Below are 23,295 nucleotides of genomic sequence, written 5' to 3'. Positions count from 1 at the left end.
GGTTAGAATTATGTGATGGGGAGAGCGGAGCCAATTGGCCTCATCCCCTGCTATTGTCTCCTCGTTACCTGTCTCTGCAGCCCTCAATGTCTTGGAGTGGTAACTTCTGCAGTGGGGAGCCTTCTTTACCCACTATCCCCCTCAGGCAATTCTAATTGTGTGGGAGATTTCTGAATAGGGTTTCAGGTAACTTATCAAGAGAGCCTCATTCCGAGCAATTAGAGTAACATAAACAGAGTTACAATAAATTCTCAAACAGGCAGAGTCAGGATCTAGATATGTATTTGTTAGAATAAATGAAGTATTTAAGATAGCCGGTATAGTGTTCTGCAAGTTCAGATTTAGACCAACATAAAGAAATAAATAAAACTTATAACTCAGAATCCATAATAAAAATAAGTACTATTTTATGATCCAGAAAATACTTGGGGCTCATAGAAATTAGCCAATCAGGTTTTTATTTTGAGAAAGAGCCTTTAACCAGCTATGAGGAAAAATCAGCACAGTGCTTTTAACTGAGAAGGGTGGACAGGGGAGACATAGCTATCTGGACCCTAGTGGTCTGGATATCCCCAAAGCCAATGGCTAGGAGATGGAGGCTGAACAATACCATCTAGAATACTCTATAGGAATGGATGAAGCTGACATTTCTGCTTTCTCCCACATACTATATATATATATATAGTTCAAATTTCATAACATTCTTATGATAAAATACTGAACAAAATTCTCACCCATCCTTTGTCCTCTGCACCGACACACCCCATATCACTGCCATTGTGAGGGGGAAGGTTGAATCTGGTTGGCTACATGAATTATATGGATCTCTGGCACCCAGGCAAATTGATACCAGTGTAGCATTCCTTCTCAGGCTTTATCTCCTTTAATCTTATCTTATTATTCTTATTATTTTATCTTCTTTCCTCATTCTCCTCCATAGTTTCTTTACATGCCAAAGAAGTGATACTGTTCGGCAAGTCTCATTCTTAAGAATTATGAAGTGTGTTTGCTTCAAGCTCCAGAGTCCTATGTAAAATATAACCTAAAATGCAGACAAGTTATTTTAGACATCCTTTTGGAGCTTTTCAAAATACCTGTCATTTTTTTGTCTCTTCCCCCAAGGTCTCTAGCATTATTTCTGTGACACTAAGAAAGCCCTGCTTGAAAGGCAGAGGGAATAATAATAAAATAAAATAATACCAATAAAATGTTGATAAAATGGAACTCTGTAAAAACATTTCTGAAATACTGTTTCTGTAAAATGTTTTGTACATCAAGTGTATTATGACATTGCAGAGTATAAATGGTGTATTGAAATCCATTCGGCATAAACTAAACAGCTCAATTGCATATAATGAAACTGTTTCACACATTCATGCCATTAACATCTTTATCCTACATCACACCATCATGCAATATATGGCATATTTTCTCTAGGGAAAAAGGTGTTAAGTTTTCAAACAATCTCCAAGCACTTTTTCTCTCCTTTCGATATAAAGCAAGAATGCACAACCTGCAGCCTGGGGGCAACATGCAACCCCGCAAGGCCTGAATTTTGACCCCCATGGGTGCCCCAACCCCCTTCCCTACCACTGAATTAGGGATGTCCATCACTGGGAAATCTGGTTCTTTTTTGGCTTGACCAAGTTCCACAGCATGTATTATTTGCTTTGTGTCTGGGAGCCGAGCTGTGGGCTGTTCCCGGAACTCCAGGAACTTTTTTGTGCATTGTTTTGGGAATGTTCTGCAATTGGTACAAATTTCAAAGCAATTTGCGCAAATCACAACTGAATTTGTGCAAATTGCTCAGAAATTTGCATAAATTATGCATATTTGGCTGTGATTTGTACAAATTGCTCAGAAATGTGTGCAAATGGCAGACCCTTCCAAAAATGCACAAAAATTCCTGGAAAATCCACAAAGTGGCCTAATGAATTGAAGTCTGAGGGGTGGGGGTGTCTTGCTTGGGAACCAAATCAAAGTACAGGGGGCTGAGCCTAGGAAAAGTCTGGAAAACTCATCAAAATACACCCCCCAATGGATTTATCTGACATTGCTACACTGAATTCCCTCCCCCAGTGATCCTGATACAGATCATTCTTTCCTTGCTGGTAACAGCAACAAAGATAGAGGATAGAGTGATTTGTATCAGGATGCTGGTGTGTGTGTGTGTGTGTGTGTGTGTGTGTGTGTAGGCTCATGCATATGTGTGTGGCCCCCAAATCCTGTGCCAGCATTGCCTTGGGGCCAAAAAGGAAGTGACACTGATATCACGTGAATCCAACTTTTCTAATAAGAGGCCAAGATGACTCTTTCACATGCTGCATAAGAATTACTTCCTACACCCTTTCCAAAATGATAGACAGTGAATCTGAATGGCCTTTTTCATGCTGTTCTGAGATTAGAAATGCATAAGGGAAAGCTTCTACAAATAGTTCCATTGTGGAGTGTTCTTTTCCAGGGTTTCAGCTAGCCATGCCCTTTTCCAGGATATTCCATTCTATTCTTCTCCCCCAACAGACACCCAGCATTCTGTGGTTACTGTGCATGCTCAGACCTCATGGAGCTGTTTTCGGTTTATGCCTTCTCCATTAGGGTTTGTTTATTTGTTTATTAAATTTATTAATCACCCATCTGGCTTGGCAGCACCCAGCCACTCTGGGCGATGTACAACAACAAAACAGTTAAAACAATTAACAAAACAGTTTTCCTCCCAAGTGTGTGTGTGTGTGTGTGTGTGTGTGTATAATCTGCAAACCTTAGGGCTCCCCCAAGCCTGCTGATAAGTCTCTCTTGGGCATGGGTGGTGCAACTTAGGCTACATAAAGACTGGAACTCAGATAATGAGTCCGCTATATTAGCCTTCTCCAGCCTGGCACCCTCCAGATGTTTTGGACTACAACTTTCATCATCACTTGTTACTGCTATGCAGACTGGGGCTGATGAGGGATGTAGTCCAAAACATCTGGAGGATGCCAGGTTCAAGAACTCTGGTATATATGATGCCTTGAGATTACAGAATGGAATATAATTGATGGTTTCATTCACACAGCTAAACTTGAGCTGTTCTGTTATCGTATGAACAACAGCTTGCAACACACAAACACACAGAGCGGCTTGCAAGCTTTAACTTGTTTAATTAGTAGACTTAATTGGTGGTCTGGAGTAAACAGCATACATTTATTTATTTATTTTTAGACTATCTTTCTGTACTACTGCAATAGGAAATGAAACAGAAAATATAAACGATGGCCTTCCATTCTAACAATAAACGGTAGCTTTACGTTTTCTCATTCTCCATCCAGTAACTCTAAAAATTATGAACACTAAGGTTCTGGCAACTTATTTAAGTATAATAGATCAATGAATTAATCATTTAAAGGCCAAATTACAACAATGGGCAGAGCAAGCTCATGGAGGTGGGAGAGAAAGCATCCGTGGCAGAAGAACCACCACTTCTTAAGCCCTACTGGGCTTGCATGGAACAGGGCAGGAGGAGGGAAGAATCAGCTCTTTTTTCTTTCAGTTCACTGGGAATTTCCCACCTATTGCCTCCCAATGAGGGGGGAAATTCAGCTCCAGGGTCTGGTGTAGCTTTCCCACCGCCCATTCTGAAGGCATGTCCAGGGAAATGAAGGGCTTTGTATCCAGCAGATCTGAAGTCTTCCCTAATCCAGCCCTGACATGCTCCCAGGCCACAGCCCCCCTTTTGCCCTTACTGATAATGGAGCACTACTGGTGGGGCAGACACAGTGGTGGAAAGCTCCACTGCAGCCATTAGAGGACCTCCATGGGTGAATCTCCCTCTACTCCGTGTAATTGTGTTGAAAAGACAGCATGTCACTTGTTAATTCTTATGGACAGGTTTAGCACACATTGTCTTCCAGCCATAGGTTTACTGGTGAATAAAAGGAAAAAAAGTAGTACAGAGATGAAGAGTGAATTCTGGAAAAAAGGCATACTGATTGGGTCATGCAAAATGTATTAAAAAGGTAAAGGTAAAGGTGTCCCCAACCAGTCGTGTCCGACTCTAGGGTGCGGTGCTCATCTCTGTTTCTAAGCCGAAGAGCCAGCGCTGTCCGAAGACGCTTCCGTGGTCATGTGGCCGGCATGACTGAAATCTTGAAAAGGCCTCAACATTTTGCAGATGTTTTGCCTGCACAAGAATCTCTGAATTCACTGAGAACCTCTGAATTCACCAGGAATTTCACTTTGGGCAAAATCTATTCAAAAATAGAACTTCTCACAGTCTTTGTGAACATTTTTAGCAAGGTCAAAAATACCTACTGGCAATTTTTCCACACTCTGTAGAAAATGTTCACGTTCATTTAAGTGATGACATCACACAGCTATAACTGATTGGCTATGTAGCAGTGGGACACAGTTCTACTAAGTGCAGAATATCTCATTGGGTGAGTTCACCCAAGTGATTAATTTGGAAAAGGAAAGCAGCAGAAGATGGCAAAAATGGCATAGATAAAAAAGGTGAATATTTGTACAACCTGTCTTTTCCCAGAATAAAAAAGAAATCTCTCTGAATGAAGCTTCTAGTTTTAGCACCACAAGTCTAGTTAGATGACACAATCTGTTCTGACATCAGTATGTGACATCAGCCATTCACACAACTATTTCAGTCTCTGGCAGCATAGCTAAAAGTCTGCCCAGGCTGACTGAAAACTGTAGTTTCCAAGAGCTGAAAGGGTCATATGAATTGACCTCTATTCTTCTTCTTGTTCCTGTTGGTATGTGTGCTATCCATAGCTGATGGAGAAAATATTTGAGTAACTGCATCTGCTCCTGTGTCCCCCCACTCCATTTCCCTGCTTCAATCCAATTGTTTTTGGCAACATCCTCTCACTTAAGAGCTGAATTAAAGGCTGCACTGAAGCCTAAATTTTAATGTATGAAAAGCACAGCACTGCTTATTTTGACCAAAACGATAGATTTAGATCACTCAAGTCCTTTCTGCATTGCAGATACAACACCAGTTGTGCATTGCTCTGGGGTCTGAGGATTTTTTTAAAAAGTGGAAAAGATGTCTTATCTTGTACCCTTCACTATGACTACTGACTTTACATATTTGCCCACAGCAATTGTCTTTTACTTAGAGGCAAAAGGGGCTGATGTATACTCTAGAACAACAAAATCTGTATGTATGTATAAATATATCAGGGCTGTGCAGGGACCCCCCGATCCAACTTGGAAGCCGCTTTGTGGCTTCTGAGGCAGGACTGATTCAGCTTGGGCAGATTCCGGGGGGCCTGACCTGCCTTGGCTCTGAACCCAAAGCAGGATTCAGATGTCGAACCCTGCTTCAGGTCCCCCCTGACGCCCCCGCGCAAACCCCCTTACCACTGCCTTCTCCACCATCGTCATCCTTGCCGCCATCCTTGACGCTGCCACCATCCTCACCCCCACCACCATCCTCGCTGCCACCACCATCCTGGCTGCTGGCTCAGGTAAAGACCTGGAGGTGCCGGGAGGGCCAAAGCTCCGAGCCCCCGACCCACTCTGGGTTGCTTCATGCCCCTTCCGCTTCGCCTCGGAAGGGGCACAAAGTGACCTGAAGCAGCCTGCTTCGACTCGGGGTTCAGGCCTTGGGCCAAAGTGGTGCATACCCCTATAATATATACCATTTTAATGAAGCCACATTGCAAACATTATCTTTCCTGAGCAGCACAATGGCCAGGGTGATGTAAGACTGTGATCTTTAAATGTAAAAACACAGAGTTGGATCCAGATTTAACAAGCTGGATCAACTGTTCTGATGGAAGTGGAGTTCCCTGCCACCTCCTTCCCACAGAAGTCCACCCACTGCCCTGAAAATGCTACACAGAGTATCCGGAGAGTTGCTGAATGGGGTGAGTTGTGATGTGGGGGTCAGAGGGATCCCCAAAATTGGGTAGAGGGATCTCCCATGAGCAGAGCCCTTCCTCTTGCAGAAGGTCCTTTCCTTCTGCAGAAGATCCCTTTCTCTCTTGGAAGGCAGATGCTGGATCTAACTCATACTATGCTGTGCAGTGGGGGTGGAGAATTGCAAGTGGGATGTTGGAGGGCAGAGCTGTGTGTGTGCTACATGGCTTGCCCTGCATCCCCAAAGCTAACTTGCTGCCTTCAGGTGTGGCAGAGACGATGCTTGCTGTCTCATTGCCAGTGCTGAAGCAAGATTAAACTGCCAGTCAGGATGGATTCTGTACATGGAATAGTGGGGAGGGCATTTTGTCCTTTGTCTCAGAGAGCAAAATATCTTGAGCCTGGCCTGCTTGCATGTTCAGAGTCAGTATGCCTCTGAATTCTAGGTGCACAGAAGCTATAATGAAAAAGTGTTCACAAAAAACTCATATTTAAAAATCTGCATAGAAAAATACATGCACATTTTCATTCAGACTACAAACAATTGCAATCTGGTATGGAATCGGGATGGAACTAAGAAAAAAATGGCCCATCTGTATATGTAGAACATCTCATTGCCGAGAGCCCTTTAAGAAGACTGACTGACTGATTTTGCAAATGTATATAACATTTCCCAACAAAATGTCTGAAGCAGTGAACACAATGATAACATTGGCACTAAAATATAACAATGAAATGCAACCATAAAATAATCACTGATCAGCAATAAACTCTAACTGTAAACGGTCACACCTCAGGGATAGCCTGCATAAAGAGATGGCTCTTAAGGAGACATCTACAAGTCAAAATTGTAGACCCCTGCATGATGTCAATAGGGAACATGGTCCATAGGAAGGGATGGATGGACTCATCTGCGCCCACTGAGCACAGGCACTTGCTGAGTCACCGCTGCCGCCCCCCCCCACTTGCCAAGCCATGCGAGCCCGGGAGGGCTTAGTGAGTGAGCCCCTTTAAGCCTCTAATGTTGCAGAGATGGCCTCGTTATGGTCGCCATTGTGTGCAACATAAAATACACAGAAATGACATCTTGTGTAAAAATGGTAGCTCGTAGCAAGGTGTGGACAGCTGTGGGGCGCTACCAGACCGCGCAGTGGTCAACAAATGTGCACGTGAGCGCCCCATGGCTCGGCAGGCAGGATCGGGGGGATTGGACATGGGGGAGTCCACTGGACTCCCAAACCCAGTTGAGTGCTCACAACATCCCTATCTATAGGGTGAGTGCTGCAACACTAAATGCTCTATTACTAGTGTTCCTAAGGCAAACCTCAGGACCATGCTACTCCATCAAAAGTGCTCCTTCTACTACTGAGGATCACAAAGATTAGGCAGGGATGTAAGGGGTGAGGCAATCCCTAAGGTAAGCTGGTCCCAAGTTGTTTAGGGCTTTATATGTTAACAACAACACCTTAAACCTGGCCTGGTAGCTTATTGGCAAACAGTACAGTTCTTGTAGCAAAGGGGTAACATGCTGAAAGGAGGCACAGGTTAACAGCCTCACAGCTGCATGCTGCACCAGCTGCAGCTTCTGGACCAAGCCTAAGGGTAGCCCCACATAGAGTGCATTACAATAATCCAGTCTTGAGGTTACCAATGCCCGAACCACCATGGCCAAGTCATCACAATCCAGGAACAGCCATAGCTAGCACACTAGCTGAAGCTGGAAAAAGATACTCCCAGCCGCTGAGGCCACTTGAGCCTCCAGTGACAAAGATGGATGAAGGAGCATCCCCCAAACTATGCACCTGTTCCTTCAGAGGGATCATGTCCCAGACCCATGACCCACCCACCCACAGTGCTTCTATCTCGCCAGGATTCAAAGTCGGTATATTGGCTCTCATCCAGCCCACCACTGTGCCCAAGCACCAGTCCAGAGCCTGCATGGCCACACCTGATTCAGATGTTATAGAGAAATAGACCTGGCTGGCTGTCATCCACATAGAGATTACACTCCAGGTCCCCAAATCACCGCTCCCAGCAACTTCATATAGATATTAAAGAGCACTGGAGATGAAATAGTGCCCTGCACCGCCCCACAGCACAAGTGCCAGAGGAGCAAAGTGCAACCCCCCAACACCATTCTCTGAGACTCACCCAACAGGCAGGAATGGAATCACTGAAGCACAGTGACCACTGATATCCATCCCACAAAGCCTATCTGAGAGAATACCATGGTCGATGGTACTGAAAGTCACAGAAAGATTGAGTAAGAGGAACATAGTTACACTCCCCGTTTGCTCTCTTGCCATGGGTCATCCAACTGGGTTGGCAAGGCTGATTTGGTCCCAAAACTAGGTCTGAACCCAGACTCAGCTCTAGACAATCGGTGTCATCCAAGAATGCTTGCAGTTGCCCGACCACAACCCTCTCAGTTGCCCTCCGTAAAAATTGGGTATTCATCATGATCGGGCAATAGCTTTCACAAATCCTTGGGATTTAGTTAACAGGCTTGGAACTGGCCTGTTAATTAATAGGCTTAGAACTGGCCCGGCTCCTTCTTTAGAAAAAAAAAATAGCTGTGGGGTGCCCTGATCTGGATCAGGACCACGGAATGAGGAAGGGGATTAACCTCTACCCTCATGCTATTTTCCTGTTGGGTTTTTCTGTCTTTCAGAGCTGCCATTGGCCCCTGAAGGTGCTATGTGTTGCAAAGCCCTTTTTCTGAATAGTCTGCTACTGCTGTAGAAAGCTTTCCCTGGACATCAATAGTATCCAATGTATTGTGCTTGTACTGGCACATCAAAACTGCTTCTGTTTGTATCGTCAAATATATATCTAAAAAAAAAAATCAAGCTGATAGAGCAAGGGAACAGACAAACTTAATGATAGATGGAATATGATTTTCATATAAACACACACACACTTGGATATAGCCTAGACGTAGATGGAGGCTAAGTCCATTTTACAAAGGAACAATTGTATGCATATGGAAAGCCAAGAGCTATTGCTGACTTTTTTAATTATAAAAAACCCTAGGTGGTAAGTAGTAAAAAAAAAATGAGGAAAAGAAGCAGCTGTGGGGATTGTGCACTATGTCATATAGGACAATGAAGCAACTTAACACAACTTCAGTTTTATTTGTCATGAGAGTTTGTTGTGGCCAAAGCTTTAGTAGATGCCACACAAAGGATTGGGCATTTCTAGGGGCAGCGAGGCTATCCAGAATTGTTTGTCATAAAATAAAAAGCCTGGCCTTTTTATTGTCTTTTTTTTTTTAAGTGAGGCTATAAATAAGATATCACTCCCCCCCCCCCCAACACTAGCTTATTTTGTCATTTGAGACATCTGGGCATATTTTCCTAAGCAATGAAGGAGCCTCTAAAATGCATTCATTTTTTTTTTACATATTATAAGAAAATTGTGAGAGATGCACTTGCAAACAAGTTTGAGATAGATTTGGTAATCCTAGACACCAGTTTTATGGTTGTTATGAAAGCACATGCTATACTGACTTCTCTTCCAGCACTCATAAGTCAAACTAGAAATTGGAAAAGCACAGAGCAATTGCAGTCAAACCAAATTCCTAGTTAGCTCAAAATACTGCACATACAATCTTTATGAGAAAACACTCTGTTCTATGTATATGCATCTTTAAAAGTGTTTGAACAAATTTAGGCATCTGTTTCTATGTAAATGGAGTTGTTTTTGTAATCCAGAACTCAACATATACAGATGAATAAATGACTAGAGGTTCACCCAGCCATCTCTCTCTGTCTGACATTTGAGTTCTTACCAGAAAGTGTGGGATTCTTTCCTGGAAAATGCAGGTGCTTTTTAATCCCAGCAAAAAAGAGAAGGGTTGCCTAATTGACTGTATCAAACAACAGGTGATTAACATGAACCAATAAAGAATATGACTAAAATCTATATTTGCAAAATCAGGCTTGGATAATTGTCTAGGGCACTTGCTACGGTCATAGAGACAAATAAAGTATTAAATTAAACCATAGAGTGTGCAATTGACAGAACCACCTGTTTCTGCAAACTTTACTCCAAAATTAGAGAAACGATAAAAGTGGTAAATGCCAGGTGCAGTTTCTGAGGTTCTTGTGTGTAAGTGCTCTAACCCACGTGTAAATCTAACTGCAGCAGCTGAGGTTTTATGGAACGTTTATGAACATTCCAGCTGCTGAGGTTTTTTTGTTTTTTGTTTAAATGTCAGCACACAAGCCATAGTGACAGATGGGATTGTTGTTGGTGCAAAGAGAGTTAGCACAGAAGAGAGCAGGCTTGTTTGAATTGTTGGTCAACGATGAAACCATGTGGGCCCAATCCAGTTAGAGCTTTTTGTTAGGCGTGCACAGCTGAACCATGTTCGCAGCTCTCCCGTTGTAGGAGGGCTGCTGACACAGAGAGGAGCTCAGTAGCAGGAAACTCCACATAGAGCAGGATGATTCACAAAAGAGGGAGCATGGAAAGGATGACTGAATTGGGTCCTATGCATGCAAATCTGGCATATGAATGGTGTATATGAGTACCAAGTTCCTGAATGAGTCAGTATGAGTGAAATGAATGAATGAGTGTGTGAAAAAGTGAGTGATGGGGGATTATTTATAGCAACAGAGAGATGGTTTATATAAATATCCCACATCCAGGTCCAGCATGAGCATCCAGCATGGCTGAGGAAATGCTGGGGCCCACAAGCCTGCAGAAGGTCTCACTGAGGCTGACACCAGTCACCAAAATACCTTTTCTTTAAAAGTAAAAACAAAACATTCTTAGTAGGATGGTAGTTGCACTGTGAAGCAAAGCACCATCTGAGGCTGCAGTGGCTTGCTATGGTCATTTCTCTAGTATGCCTCTGGGCTCCCTACATTGGGCCTCAAAGCATTTCGGGGGAAAGAAGATGACAGACACCTGTAGCCTCAGCCAGCACTTCGGCATCCACCATCCTATTACAAAATGTTTTAAAAAGAAAAATGGACCCCTGCCCATTATCTGGTAAGCTTAACTGTGGGTGGGGTCCTCCAGGGGGGTATGGTGCTATGGAGGACTGTGAGGGACAAAACTGTCCTACATGATTGTATTTGGTTTGGTTTTAGGATATTATGGGGTTAGATCTCTCTCTCTCTCTTTCTCTCCCCCTCCCTCTGTGTATTGGCTAGTCAGTTTCAGCTAAAAGGTTAATAGTGTAGTAGAGGTCAAAAGTTTAGTTAGAATGTAGTGGTCTGAAAGCTGTGCTCAGAGGAGCAGGAGATTATACATTTCAACAGATGTTATGAGGATGAGAGAGAAAAAGTTTCAGTTCAGAAAACAGAAACTTAATTTGCAGAAATGAACAAGAATCTACCCTTCTGACTGGTTGGAGCTGGGGAAAATAAAATTAATAATTTTAGAAAATATAAGCCAAAGGCAAAGAGAGAAGAGAGAGGGAGGGAGGGAAGGAAGGAAGGAAGGAAGGAAGGAAGGAAGGAAATAAGCCCAGAGTCCCACAGGAAAGAAAGCATTAGGGATGCAGGAACTGATTGAGAGAGCTGGACCAATGACAGTTGTTTCTTGGATAAGGGCTGGATTAAATGGAGACACAGTCTAATTAGGATAGCTGGATGCATTTATCCCTGGTTGTTTTATTACTCTCTTGTTCATATGGTGTGTGTGTGTGTGTGTGTGTCCATGTCCATCCAGATTTTAAGACTTTTTCCTATTGACAGTTTTCTTCAGTAAAATCTAAACTTAGTTATTTGAAAATCTGTGGTCTCTTTTTTGGGTCACCTACCCCATATCTAGCAGCCAACCTCCACACTATCTTAACTGGATACCTGAGAGAGTTTTTGGACTGGTTTGGTGGAAGTAGGCAAAGAAATAAAGATTTCCACCTGGCAGCAGTGGAGAAGGTCACAGGAAGGGAAGGGCAAAAAGGAGTGTGAGCACACTATTTTAGGAATGTACGAAAGTTACTTACCGTTTTGTGGATCTGCTTTGTGGTGTGTGGGGGGACTCCTTCCCCCCAGAGTCGTGCCTGGCCGGCTCACTCCGCGGGGATTCCAGGGAGCTGCCGGCCAGCTCCGCCAGCAGCTGGACATCTGGCCGCTGGGTAGCAGGGATGCAAACGGCGGCTGCTGTAGCTGCCGCCGTTTGCGTCCCTGTATTCAACTGTGGTAGGCTACATAAAGACTTACGTAGCCTATCACGTCTGCTTGTGGTGCTCTTGAGAAACATGGCTCACAGGGCTACCACAGATAGCAGGGCCTTCTATGGGGTAGCACCCAGCTATAGAACTACCTTCTGGTCAAGATTTGGCTGTCCCCAGTGCTGTTGCCATTTAGGAACCAGTTAAAGACCTATGTATTTGCGCAAACCGTGGAGGTACAGGCTCTGTTTTTGATTGATTGATTGTGTTGATGATTTAATTGTATTTTATTATATGTGATTTTAGAGTCATATTTGTAATGTTTTTATGTGGTGAACCATGTTTTATATAGGTTGTTAACTGCCCTGGGCACTTAACAAGGAAGAGCAAGATCTAAAACAAATAAGGAATAAATTATAATAAGAAGCTTGGTGCAGACATGCCCGCATCAAAGAATTTATACAAGTCTCCACTAGTTTATACATAAGATACTAGCATAGATAATAATAAATGATTAGGAGAATGTGGTGAGGATGGACGGACTCACCTGCACCTGCCAGGCGTGGGTGCCTGTCGAGTCATCGCTGCTGCCTGACAGGCTGCATGAGCCCAGAGGGCTTGGTGAGCAGTCCGGGAGCACCCCAAGCCACCTGCTCCTCGCTGCGAGCTGCCATTTTTGCAGAAGATTGGGGCTCTGTAATTTCTGTATATTTAATGTTGCACAAAATGACAGCTGTACAGAGCCATCTCCGCAACATTAGAGACGTAAAGGGCCCCTTCACGCCTCTAATACTGCAGAGATAGCCCTGTATGGCTGCCATTTTGTACAGCATTACATATATGGAAATGACGGAGCCCTGATATTCTGCAAAATGGCGGCTTACAGGGAGAAGCAGGTGGCTTGGGGCGCTCCCAGACCATGCAATGCTTGGTGCGCTTGTTCACAAGCACCCCGCAGCTTTGCGAGCACTGTTCGGGGGGCTGAGCGGGGGAAGTCTCTCGGATGCTCATGACATCCCTCGTGGTGATACAGATCTCCTTATAGCAGGCTTCATGTGTTACCTTTAATGGGATTTGTTTTTATAACCATAAAACATACTGTAATCACATATTGATTAAATATTGCCTCATGTCAAAGGGTGAGCAATGTACAATTGCTACAAACATAACATGCCAGAAAATCAAGAATGATCACAACTGTAAAGTCATATAAGGAAAACACTGCATGTTTATGCATGGAGCCACAAATGTGTGCACGCACACACAATGTAATATGATCATATGCTATATAAAAGTAAGTTCAATATGTGGAATACATAAGGTGAAAAAGATAATTGCTCATGTTCTACATTTTAATATCTGAATGGATACACACAGCACCTACATTTTCCTTATATGTGCATCTATTGTATGAGGGGAGGTGCATGCCAGTTGCCAGGGCCACCACATATGAGGTCCAACTGGAGGCTTGATTGCTGCTGCAGGTCTTTGACATCTTTAAACCCTGTTGGGATTACAGGTCTCAGTCCAGGACTAGTGGGCAGTCACTGGCAGTTGTCTTAAAAATAACTCAGTAGATCAGATAATGTATAGAGTAGACTGGAACTGAGTAGAACCCTAACAGAAATGCCATTTTCTTCTTGCAGACCCCAGAAGAATTAGAAGATGTATCTGATCTTGAAGATGACCATGATGCGCGCAGCCGCACCAGCAATCAAACTGAAGGGAAAACTGATAGGGTACGTATCAAACCAGTTTTATTCAAAAGTACTTGAACAAAAGGCCTGTAGTCTTGTTCCTTTAAGGTCCCTTAATATTGGCTGGTAATTGCACCAAAAGATAACTCGTTTCTTCAATAGATTCTCATTGTCCTAACAGAAATTTACATCCATTTCAAACTGTTTAACTGCTACAGCTGTCTACTAGTAGGGATGGGGCAGAACGCAGTTTTGACTGCATTTTAACGCGAGCTTACCTAATTTACAGTTACTGGACTAGCATGCTGATCAGAACACTGAGTTGTCTATTTCTCTGCATTTTGTGATGCAGTTCCCACCTCAAAAATGCATACAAAAATGTGAATATTAGGGAAAGTTGCATACAAAAATGGATATCTTTGGAAAACTTGTGTACAAAATGTATACTTTGGGGGAAATGCATACAAAAACAATTGCAAATATTTGTGTATTTTTCAAAACAACAGCTGCAGGCTGATACAGAAATTGGATGGAACAACCCTATAATTAAATGCATGTAAAACTGTCCTGGACCAGATGTAGAGATGTGACCAGATGTAGAGGTGTGATCACAGATGTGGTTTGTCCATCCCTAGCTACCAGGAAACTCTGGGAAATGTAGTTCTTTGAGTGACAGGAAGGTATCCCTAGGATGTTTCAGTGATTTTACACAACTACAATTCCTAGCATTCTTTGGGAGAATCCATAGCAGTTACACCAGTTTGGCACTAGTTTCAGACTACAAAGTAGAGGGACCCATACTTTAAAAGTTGTGAGCTGTGAGACCTGTACAGGAGCAGTCAGTAGCCTGCCTGAACAGGCTAATCCTTCCATTATCTATGAACAGAAATACATTTTGATGAGCATTAAAACTAGGAGACATAGATCCTAAATAATGCTTCCACTCTCTTATTCCTTGTATGCTCCTTGTGTAAAGCTTTACCAGTTTCCTATATCTGAGAGACCCAACATCCAGCCAAACTGTCACTGCAATCCACCTGAAATCTGCACATATCTGAAGGAACTGTAATTCCTGTTTATTCAGAAACTCTAAATAAGTCTCTCTAAAAGGATATTGAAAGGAGCTATTAATGACTTGGCTAGCTGGAAAATAATACTGAAGCTGTTTTGTCTGGAAGTAGGATGGCCAGACTCCAGAAATATATTTGGGGCTGCAAATCCTCTCAGGAAAGCAATCTGAAAGTTTATTTTTTTCCACAGATAAATTTTAAAAAATCTACTTGTAGGTACACAAGATCAAAACTTGAGAAATCTGAAAAAAGGCCCTATCATGTAACATTCATGCATCCTGCAATATTCCATTGAAATATACAAAGGACACTGGGGAAAAAAAGAACAGGCAGATTTAACCATGGACTAATAATTGGTTTATCATGCATCTGTACAAAACCAGGCAACAGGGATGCAAATGGAATGAGAAACTAGGCCATCATCTCAACTTAAAGTACGTTCTACAAACTAATGCAACTGCGTGGATGTATAGCCTGAATGATCAATACTCAGATCCAAACCTCCCTCTACACATGAGAGAAGAGAAGCACAAAGAGAGTCTGGTAGAGCGACATCTGGTGCAATTCAAATAATCCAGGATTATCCATTTCTTAGAGCAGAAAATTAAGTCAGAAAACATTCAGCTTTAAGGAGGATAGCTGAATTTCAGCATTCCCCAAAGAAGTGTTTCTAGTTGTATTGTTAGTTGTACTTACATTGAGCCAAAGCAATCTGCATTTTGGAGGTAAAGAACACTATATACTAATCTTGTATGCATTGTAGTGCAGCTACCACAACTCCTTTTTTTTTTTTTTAAACCCTCTAGGGACATCATCTTAATATGATTAACTCCTATGATCACAGCATGTACATTAGTTAATATACAAGAGGTAACTGGTTTGCTACCCTATCATGTAGATAATAATACTTGCTAATTTTAATCTTCATGGAACAAAACCAAAGAAACTGACATAATGGGTAATGTATCTTGGGGCAGTAAAATGTTCGCAAAACAAAGCTATGCATGTAGTTATGGAAGAAAGGCACTTAATTTTACTTACTTTTCTCATGAGGAAGCATTTTTTATCCCTATGCAACATTTTTACCCCAATAAGTTAAAATTGGCCGGGACTAAAGAAAAAAGCACCCCAATGGCAAACATCAGTAAATTTCTTGGGATTTTTTTTTTTTTTTGCCCTAGGGTTTTTTTTTCTTTTAGAGGAAAAAAATCTCCCTGTGGGCACTCAAATCTGCTTCCTTGGATCAGTTTTTGTTGGAATGTTTTCTTATCCCAATATGTTACATTGGCTGGGACAAAAACTGTCCCACAACCAAGAAGTCAGTTGGAATTTTGGGGGACATTTTTTGTCCTAGGCATTTTTTGCATACATAAAAGACATCTGTAAATGATAAATGGTTGAAATTTGAGGACATTGTTTATTACTATGTAGATGGCAATCTCCCAGAAGGACTATCTTGTAGGTCCAGTTCTGTGTAAATTCTGCAAAGAAAAGTGCATCTGTTGTCAAATTAACCCTGAATAGCTAGGTGAGGGTATGCTGACATTAGGGCTGAGTGAAAATGGCTTCCCCAAATTAACTACCAAATATTTTCTCAGAGGTGGAATTCTTCAACAGTTTGGGGGCGGGAATAAAAATTCTGCTCTGAGACATTTTGGCTCAGTTAATATTGAATAAAACTCTAGTCTTAGTTCATATCACAGGATGAAGGAACCAATTTGCTAAGAGACTAGGGGTCAAGCCCATTGCTAAAAGGAGTAGTGGTATTGTTGCTTCCTCCAACAATATCAAAACAATATTAAGGGTGCAGTCCTATGCATGTTTAGACAGAAAAAAGGCCTTCAACCCCCAGCAGTCCCCAAGCCAGCACAGCTGGCTGTGGAATGCTGGGAGTTGTAGGACTTTTTTCTATCTAAACATGCATAGGATTGAACCCTAAATGATATTAAAACTGGATCCACAGTTACACCCCAAATTATCCTCTATTTGTGGGTGATGAAATTGGGGGGCCATGTCAATGAATATTTTTCTGAGGGTGGGGGAATGAAGTTCTCCAAGAGTTCATGGGCAGACCAAACCAGAACATTCTTTAATTCGTAGCAGGGAAATGTCCAGCCTGAAGTCATAACCCAGCACTCAGAGCAGGGCTGGCCTTCTCATGAAGTGGGGTGACGCCTCAGGTGGTGGAGTGGGAGGAGGGGCGAATTGCACCCTCCCCACCAGGAGGACCTGCCACCACTGCATGCCATCCGCCCACCCACCCTTTTCCTGCCATGCCTCTTACCCCCCTCCCTAACCCAATGCCACTGTGCTTGCTCTGTAGATCCTCTCAGAGAAAGCAGCAGGCACCAGTACAGGCAGTCTCCAGGGACACCCCCCCCCACAGTGCCAGCCTCTGGGATTTGGGCCTGGTTGGCTCTCCGAACAGCTGGGATGGCTGTTTTTGCCACCGACACAGTTCTCCAGAGAGCTTGCCTGCTTGTGTGCTCAGAGCAAGTAGCGGCAGGAGTGGCAGTGGTGTAGGGAGGGCGTGGGAGACACAGTGCCAAAAGAGTGGATAGCAGCAAAGGGGGGCACGGTGGCAATGGCAGGCTGCAGTGGTGCATGTGTGCTCTCTGGCCTCCGGCGGTGGGAGAGCTTGAGCCAGAGCTGCCCCAGGGTTTCCCCATGTGGCCAACAGAGCCTTCCTGGACTTCTCCAGGAGGCAGGGGACATAGGGTGGGTTACTAAATGGTGTCAGGAGGCATGGCCAGAATCCCTGATGCCATTAGGCCCACAGAGGGTTGGGTAGGGTGTCATCCATCCTCAATTGCTCAACCTTCTCTAACTGAACCAATTGGTGACAAGACTCCTTTTGCTTTAAAAATGCATATTCATAAAAGACCAAAGTTTTAACTCCTTTCTGACAATAACAACAACAACAAAAAAATAGCTGGGCCTGCTCAGATTGCAGTGGCAACTTTATGGAAGCCATAGCATGTGCACAAAACTATTTGCTGTTCTGGGAATCTGTATGTGGTGTCTTGAGAATTATCACTCAGTTGACACCCATCGGGATGAACTCACCTGCTGCACAGCTCTCTCTTTCTGAGAATGAAATGAAGTTGGATAAGCAGCTCAACTCCAGATGGCTGCTGAACTGATGCCAAATGGACAATGCCCTTTTGCACCATGCTTCGGCAGCTGTCCAAGCCTGCTACCACCTTCATAAGCAGCTGTCTTTTACACAGTCTCCAGGAGCAATGCCCTCTTCTGCTCAGGTGGAACAGTATTCAGAGCAACAGAATCTTCACCAGGCAACTAGCAGTGGTGCTTGTTAGTAACAGCATGTTAGCAAACCCCATGTAGACTCTGTATAGAATGAATGAATGCAGGTGGTGCAGGATAAGTGTACACATACACGCGCGCACGCGCGTGAACAGTGTAAAAACAAAAATCACTTAATCCCCCAGGTTTTAACTGTGTTTGAATTTTACCAGCTCTGTTAAAACATACTGTGTGGAATGATGATTCCCTACAAGAATAACTAAACAACATGCTTGGCAATTAAGCAACCACAGCTGCCCATTTTGGTCCGAATTATGCCTAAAATTACTACCTTTGGAGTCTAAGACAAACGAGGGCTTTCCTCAAAATACTTTTCATATGAAAGGCTGTATCTTTATTCTTCATGAATAAATATAGTTTGTGCAAAGACTGCATAAACATTCCATCATGGACTTCTTTCGAGGGGTTATTTATTTCACATAAATCTCTATTCATATAGAAAAAAACAACGCTACTCAGTAAGATAGCGGAATAAAGCATCCACTGTTTTTATAAGAGTTTATAGCAAGGTTGGTCACTTTCTGTATACATAGAGGCCATTCTCTTTTCCGGCATTATATTTTGCGTCACAAACTGAGCTCCTCAGGAATGTTCATGCTCCACCATAGAATGTTCACGCTCCACCATAGAACTGGCACCTTCTAACAGTGGGAGCTTTCCATCTATGAAACACATGCACTCAGGCATAGCATGACATGCAAAGATATTCCTTTACAAAATATAAAAAAAACGAGCGAGATGGCATTAAAGTGTGGAAATGCAGCTCCCGGCCTACCTGGGGAGCAACGTTGTGGTGGCGCGCAGTCCCACTGGGGAGGCTGGGAGGGGGCAGCTGAGCTGCAGCAGTGCGCCAAGTGTGCACCCATGTGGGAGGCAGGGAGCCAATCAGGGCCACACTGGCTCAGCGGGAAGAGGGCTTTCTTGGCGGACTGGAAGGAAAGCCTCCCTCCCTCAAGTCCACCAGAAGCCTCCGCCAGAGCAGGGCCTCCCACGTGGCTTCTCCACGCCGACTTCCCCACCCACCCACTCCAGGGTAACTCATTTCTTGCCATGGGTTATGGTTAGTCACCAGTCAACGGGGCTGGGAAGGAATTTTACATGTACACAGATTAGCACCAGTGTGCAGAGTTTTCGCCTCAAGAATATCAACTCGGTGATACTTGGTTTTGTTTGGCTGACAAGTACAACTGTAAGGGTGGCTATAAAACTTTCAGTTCTAAATCACAACTTTGTAGGCGTGGAAGGCATTGGGCTAGATCCATTGGGAAGGGGAATGGGATTGGGTGACCCATTTTCCCTTTCAAGTGGGGGACCCCCTTAAGGGACTGTGGGAGGTTGTGGCATTAAGACCCAGCTCAATGTGGGGCTGCAATCCGGGCCACACTCCAGGGAGTCAGAAAGGGGCTCACTTCAACAGTCTGTGCTGTGGGGTGGGCTTTTGACTCCTGCCCCTGACAATGAGGATGTCAGAGAATTTCACCACCAATCTTGGGGAGGCCAAATGCCAGCGCATTCGGCCCCCTGAAATCGGTGGCAAAATGGTCTGCCCCCCTGCCCCCCCGGGACGGGACTTACCTTGGGCGAATCCTCCTGGCGGTGGAAGCTCCGGCGGAGGTTTGGCGGTGGTGGCTGTGGTGACCGGTCTTCCGACCGGCTGCTGCCGCCGCCATTTCCAGTAAAAACAACAACAACAACAACAAAAAGTGATAGGCTACATAAAGATTTATGTAGCCTATCACGGCTAGATTTTAAAAAAATACAATTATAAAAAAAATACAATTATAGGCTACATAAATGTAGCCTATCACGGCTGAGTAAAAAAACAAAACAAAACCCGCGCGTACGCAAATGGTGGCACCCATGGGCGCCGCCATTTGCGTTCCTTATTTTGGCACGTGTAGCCTACGTAAACATTTATGTAGACTACGGCGAAAATAAGGGGAATGCAAATAGCGTAGACGCTATGCTCTTTGCGTTCCCCTTATTTTCGCCGTAGTCTACATAAATGTTTACGTAGACTACACGTGCCAAAATAAGGAACGCAAATGGCGGCGCCCATGGGTGCCACGATTTGTGTACGCGTGGGTTTTTTTTTTTTACTCAGTCGTGATAGGCTACGTAAACATTTATGCAGCCTATCACGGCTGACTGCAGGGATGCAAACGGTGGCGGCTACGGCCGCCGCCATTTGCGCACCCGGCCAGCCAGGATTCGGGGGGAGGGACAGGGCACCTCCCCCCAGGCCAGAATTTTGGGGGGAGAGATGGAGCACCTCCACCCCCAGGCAGAATTTCAGGGGGAGGGACAGAGCGCCTCCCCCCTACCGTGAATCAATTTCGTGAGAAGGTAAGTCACTTTCGTACATCCCTACACCTGGCTGGTGGGCCAGGTTGATGGGAGCAGACTGCAAGTGAGTGGTCGATTAACGGATCCATGGCCTATGCCCCCGCCAACTCTGTTCCAAGCGGAACCAATAAAGTTGTGGCCAGTTATTTAACCCATCCAAGTCTATGTCTGAATTTGTTTCCCCACTTCCCTGTCCTGCCCTAACGGGTCTAGCTATGCGCCACCACATACAAACTCTCTATTTCTTACAACTTGTAAAGAATGAAAATGTGACCAAATATTTTGATGTGGCATCAGGGTCCAGGTAAAAATCCTGTGGGTCCTGATCTGGTTTCCGGGCTGCCAGTTAAAGGGCTACTGACAGGGTAATAGCTTCAGATCTGGCTTCAGATCCTGGTTTAAAGGTCTTCTGAAACAGTAATCACTTCAGATCTGGCAATCAGATCCCTGGTTTAAAGGTCTACTATGGCAGGGTTATGGCTTCAAATTTGGTTTTATGTCCAGAGATTAAGGCTTTGCCAAGGAAAAGACTTGCTTCTTCTCTTTCTGTCCCCAGCTGAGGTCATGGTGCATATCACTCCCCTGCTGCCCACATCTACCATTGCTGAAATCTGCCATGCCATTCCACTTGGTCCCCACTGTTCATTGTACATATGAATGCACGCTCCCATATGAAATGGCCATTGCTAGGGACAAACAAATGGTGATATGAACATAGCAGCACAATAAATTCTGGCAATGGTGGGAGTGGATTCCAGGGGACAATTGGCAGTGGGCTTTGCCGTAAATGCCAATGGGCGCTTGCTGGACAGCTAAGATAATAGTATGGTGGGAACTTGGGGCAAGGACAAGAGGCAGTAGTAGTTATTTCAGAAAACACATTTCAAGCATTTACAATACAGGAAAATAATAACATAAAAATAACATAAAATATCAGATCATGCTATTTTCAGTTTGTGGTTTTCTTAACCCATAAGGTCCTGTTCATTTCTCAGCCCTTGGCTTTGGAAGAAAGTACAGTAAGGAACCATATTAGCTGATCAAGGGCCTATAATATTTAATGGAGTAAAGTGATCAGTGGAGGCTGGGGGCTCCAATGTCAGTGGGACTGTGAATCCGCTCTGGGTTCCAGTCAGAACTCTAAAGGAGCTATCCAAGGTGCTGAACCCAACCCCCAAATGGTCTCAGCACCTTGGATAGCTCCTTTAGAGTTCTGACTGAAGCCCAGAGCAGATTCACAGCCCCATTGATATCAGAGCCACCAGTCACCAATGGAAGTGATCTCATACTACACCAGCCTTCCCCAATCTGGTGCCCTCCAGATGTGTTGGACTACAACTCCCAACTCCCTATGCTGGCTGGAGGATTATGGGAGTTGTAGCCCAACACATTTGGAGGGTGCCAAGTTGGTGAAGTCTGTACTACACTCTCTAGTATGATGCAAAGCCAAGTGGAATGTTCCAAATGCAAGAGTGGGGTTGTGAGACCCGATTTAAAAGGAAATGTAGTAGGGATGGCAGAGAATTCCGCCACAGATGACAGACCCCAATGAGGCCGGATTCTAAAGAATCTGCCCCCATGGCAGAATGGAGCAGTCAATACCCCTCAGCCAGCGACATGGCAATGGTGGCCGTATCGCTGGTGCTTTGGAGCTGGCCAGCGGCTCCGCGGAATCACTGCAGAGTGGAGCCGGCCAAAGAGGATTTTGGGGGGAGGAATGGATCACCTCTCCCCAAGGGCGGATTCCCAGTCAGAACACACAGGTAGGGAATTCACCCATCCCTAAAATGCAGAGGTGTGGTTGAGAAGGCAAAGGACAGTGCTAAATGTAGCATTCCTTGATCCTCTTCCATGTTTTTGTTTTGTCAGTGAGAACCAGTCAGATATCCAAGTATATAAAGTGGAATTCACAGACAAGGTCTTTGTTTTATGTAATGCTGAGTAGTCTCGCAGTGAAGTGATTGTTCTGCAAAAGATACATGACATGATTTCACAGTAGCTACTGCTTGCCCTTCAACTTCCCCAGTCTAGATATCTTTTCTTTGATGAAAATGCATTTACATGCACAATGTAGTCCCCAAACAGTCCAGCTGTCTTTGAATTTAACAGCTGGGCTTGACCCCACTTGCTCCTTCACCCAGATCATGATTTCTTTCACAAACAGTTGGTCTGCCTCTTTGGATGGGGCAGGGGGGAGGGACTTCAGAGCTATTTTCTTTTGCTTACTTCTGTGTTGGGTCATATTGAAAATAAATCCAGGAGAGTAACCAAAAAGATCTGCTCTGAGACACTGCAGCTCAACAACACCGAGCCTAAAACAACATTGACACAACCCAAGAAAAGAAGGCACATGGTGCTTACATGATCTAAGCACCGTGGGCCCATATGCAGAGGTCCCCCCCCATTTATTTATTTTTTACAAACAAACAATTAAAAAACAGTTTACAATTTTGTCTTTAAAAGGCCTGCAAACCAGATGAACTGCACCCCCTACTTTTTGAGAGTGCCCTCCCCCTTGAATGTCTAGACTGGCTACAAGCTGGGAACAGGGGGATAGATTAGATAGCATTCTAGGAAGCTTGAAAATATACACTGGAGACTATGCTGGCCCAAGAGAAGAGGAGGTATGACAATAGGTTAGCACAGTTTTGTGGATACTTCAGCAGGATATTCTGTAGCAAACATGTCATACTTTATTTTATTTTCTGCAAAATGTTTATTGTTGAAGCCAGTAAGTCTCAGCCATCCTAAATACATAAAATAAATAGTGCAAGAGTACAATCCCAGATCCCACGTGAGAAGCACACAAGAAAATTCAAGTTGAAGAATGCCTTGTACAATATGACACATTCCTCTTTGTGCAATTCTGCTCCGA

At 44.0% G+C, this 23,295-nt stretch overlaps 1 protein-coding gene across 1 annotated transcript in view; it reads left to right on the top strand.

The window, feature by feature from the left end:
- The window catches only part of CTNNA3 (catenin alpha 3), a 1,165,030-nt gene that overhangs the window by 977,725 nt on the left and 164,010 nt on the right, over window positions 1-23,295 (top strand). The window contains exon 13 of the mRNA XM_084845397.1: window positions 13,627-13,719. Within this exon, the coding sequence (XP_084701523.1) occupies window positions 13,627-13,719 (93 nt within the window). The remainder of the gene's footprint in view (window positions 1-13,626; window positions 13,720-23,295) is intronic.

This window comes from Heloderma suspectum, chromosome 3, assembly GCF_057233095.1.
Source record: "Heloderma suspectum isolate Gila_16-S chromosome 3, 16-S_ref, whole genome shotgun sequence".
NCBI lineage: Eukaryota > Metazoa > Chordata > Lepidosauria > Squamata > Helodermatidae > Heloderma > Heloderma suspectum.
This window is presented reverse-complemented; position numbering and strand designations above follow the sequence as displayed.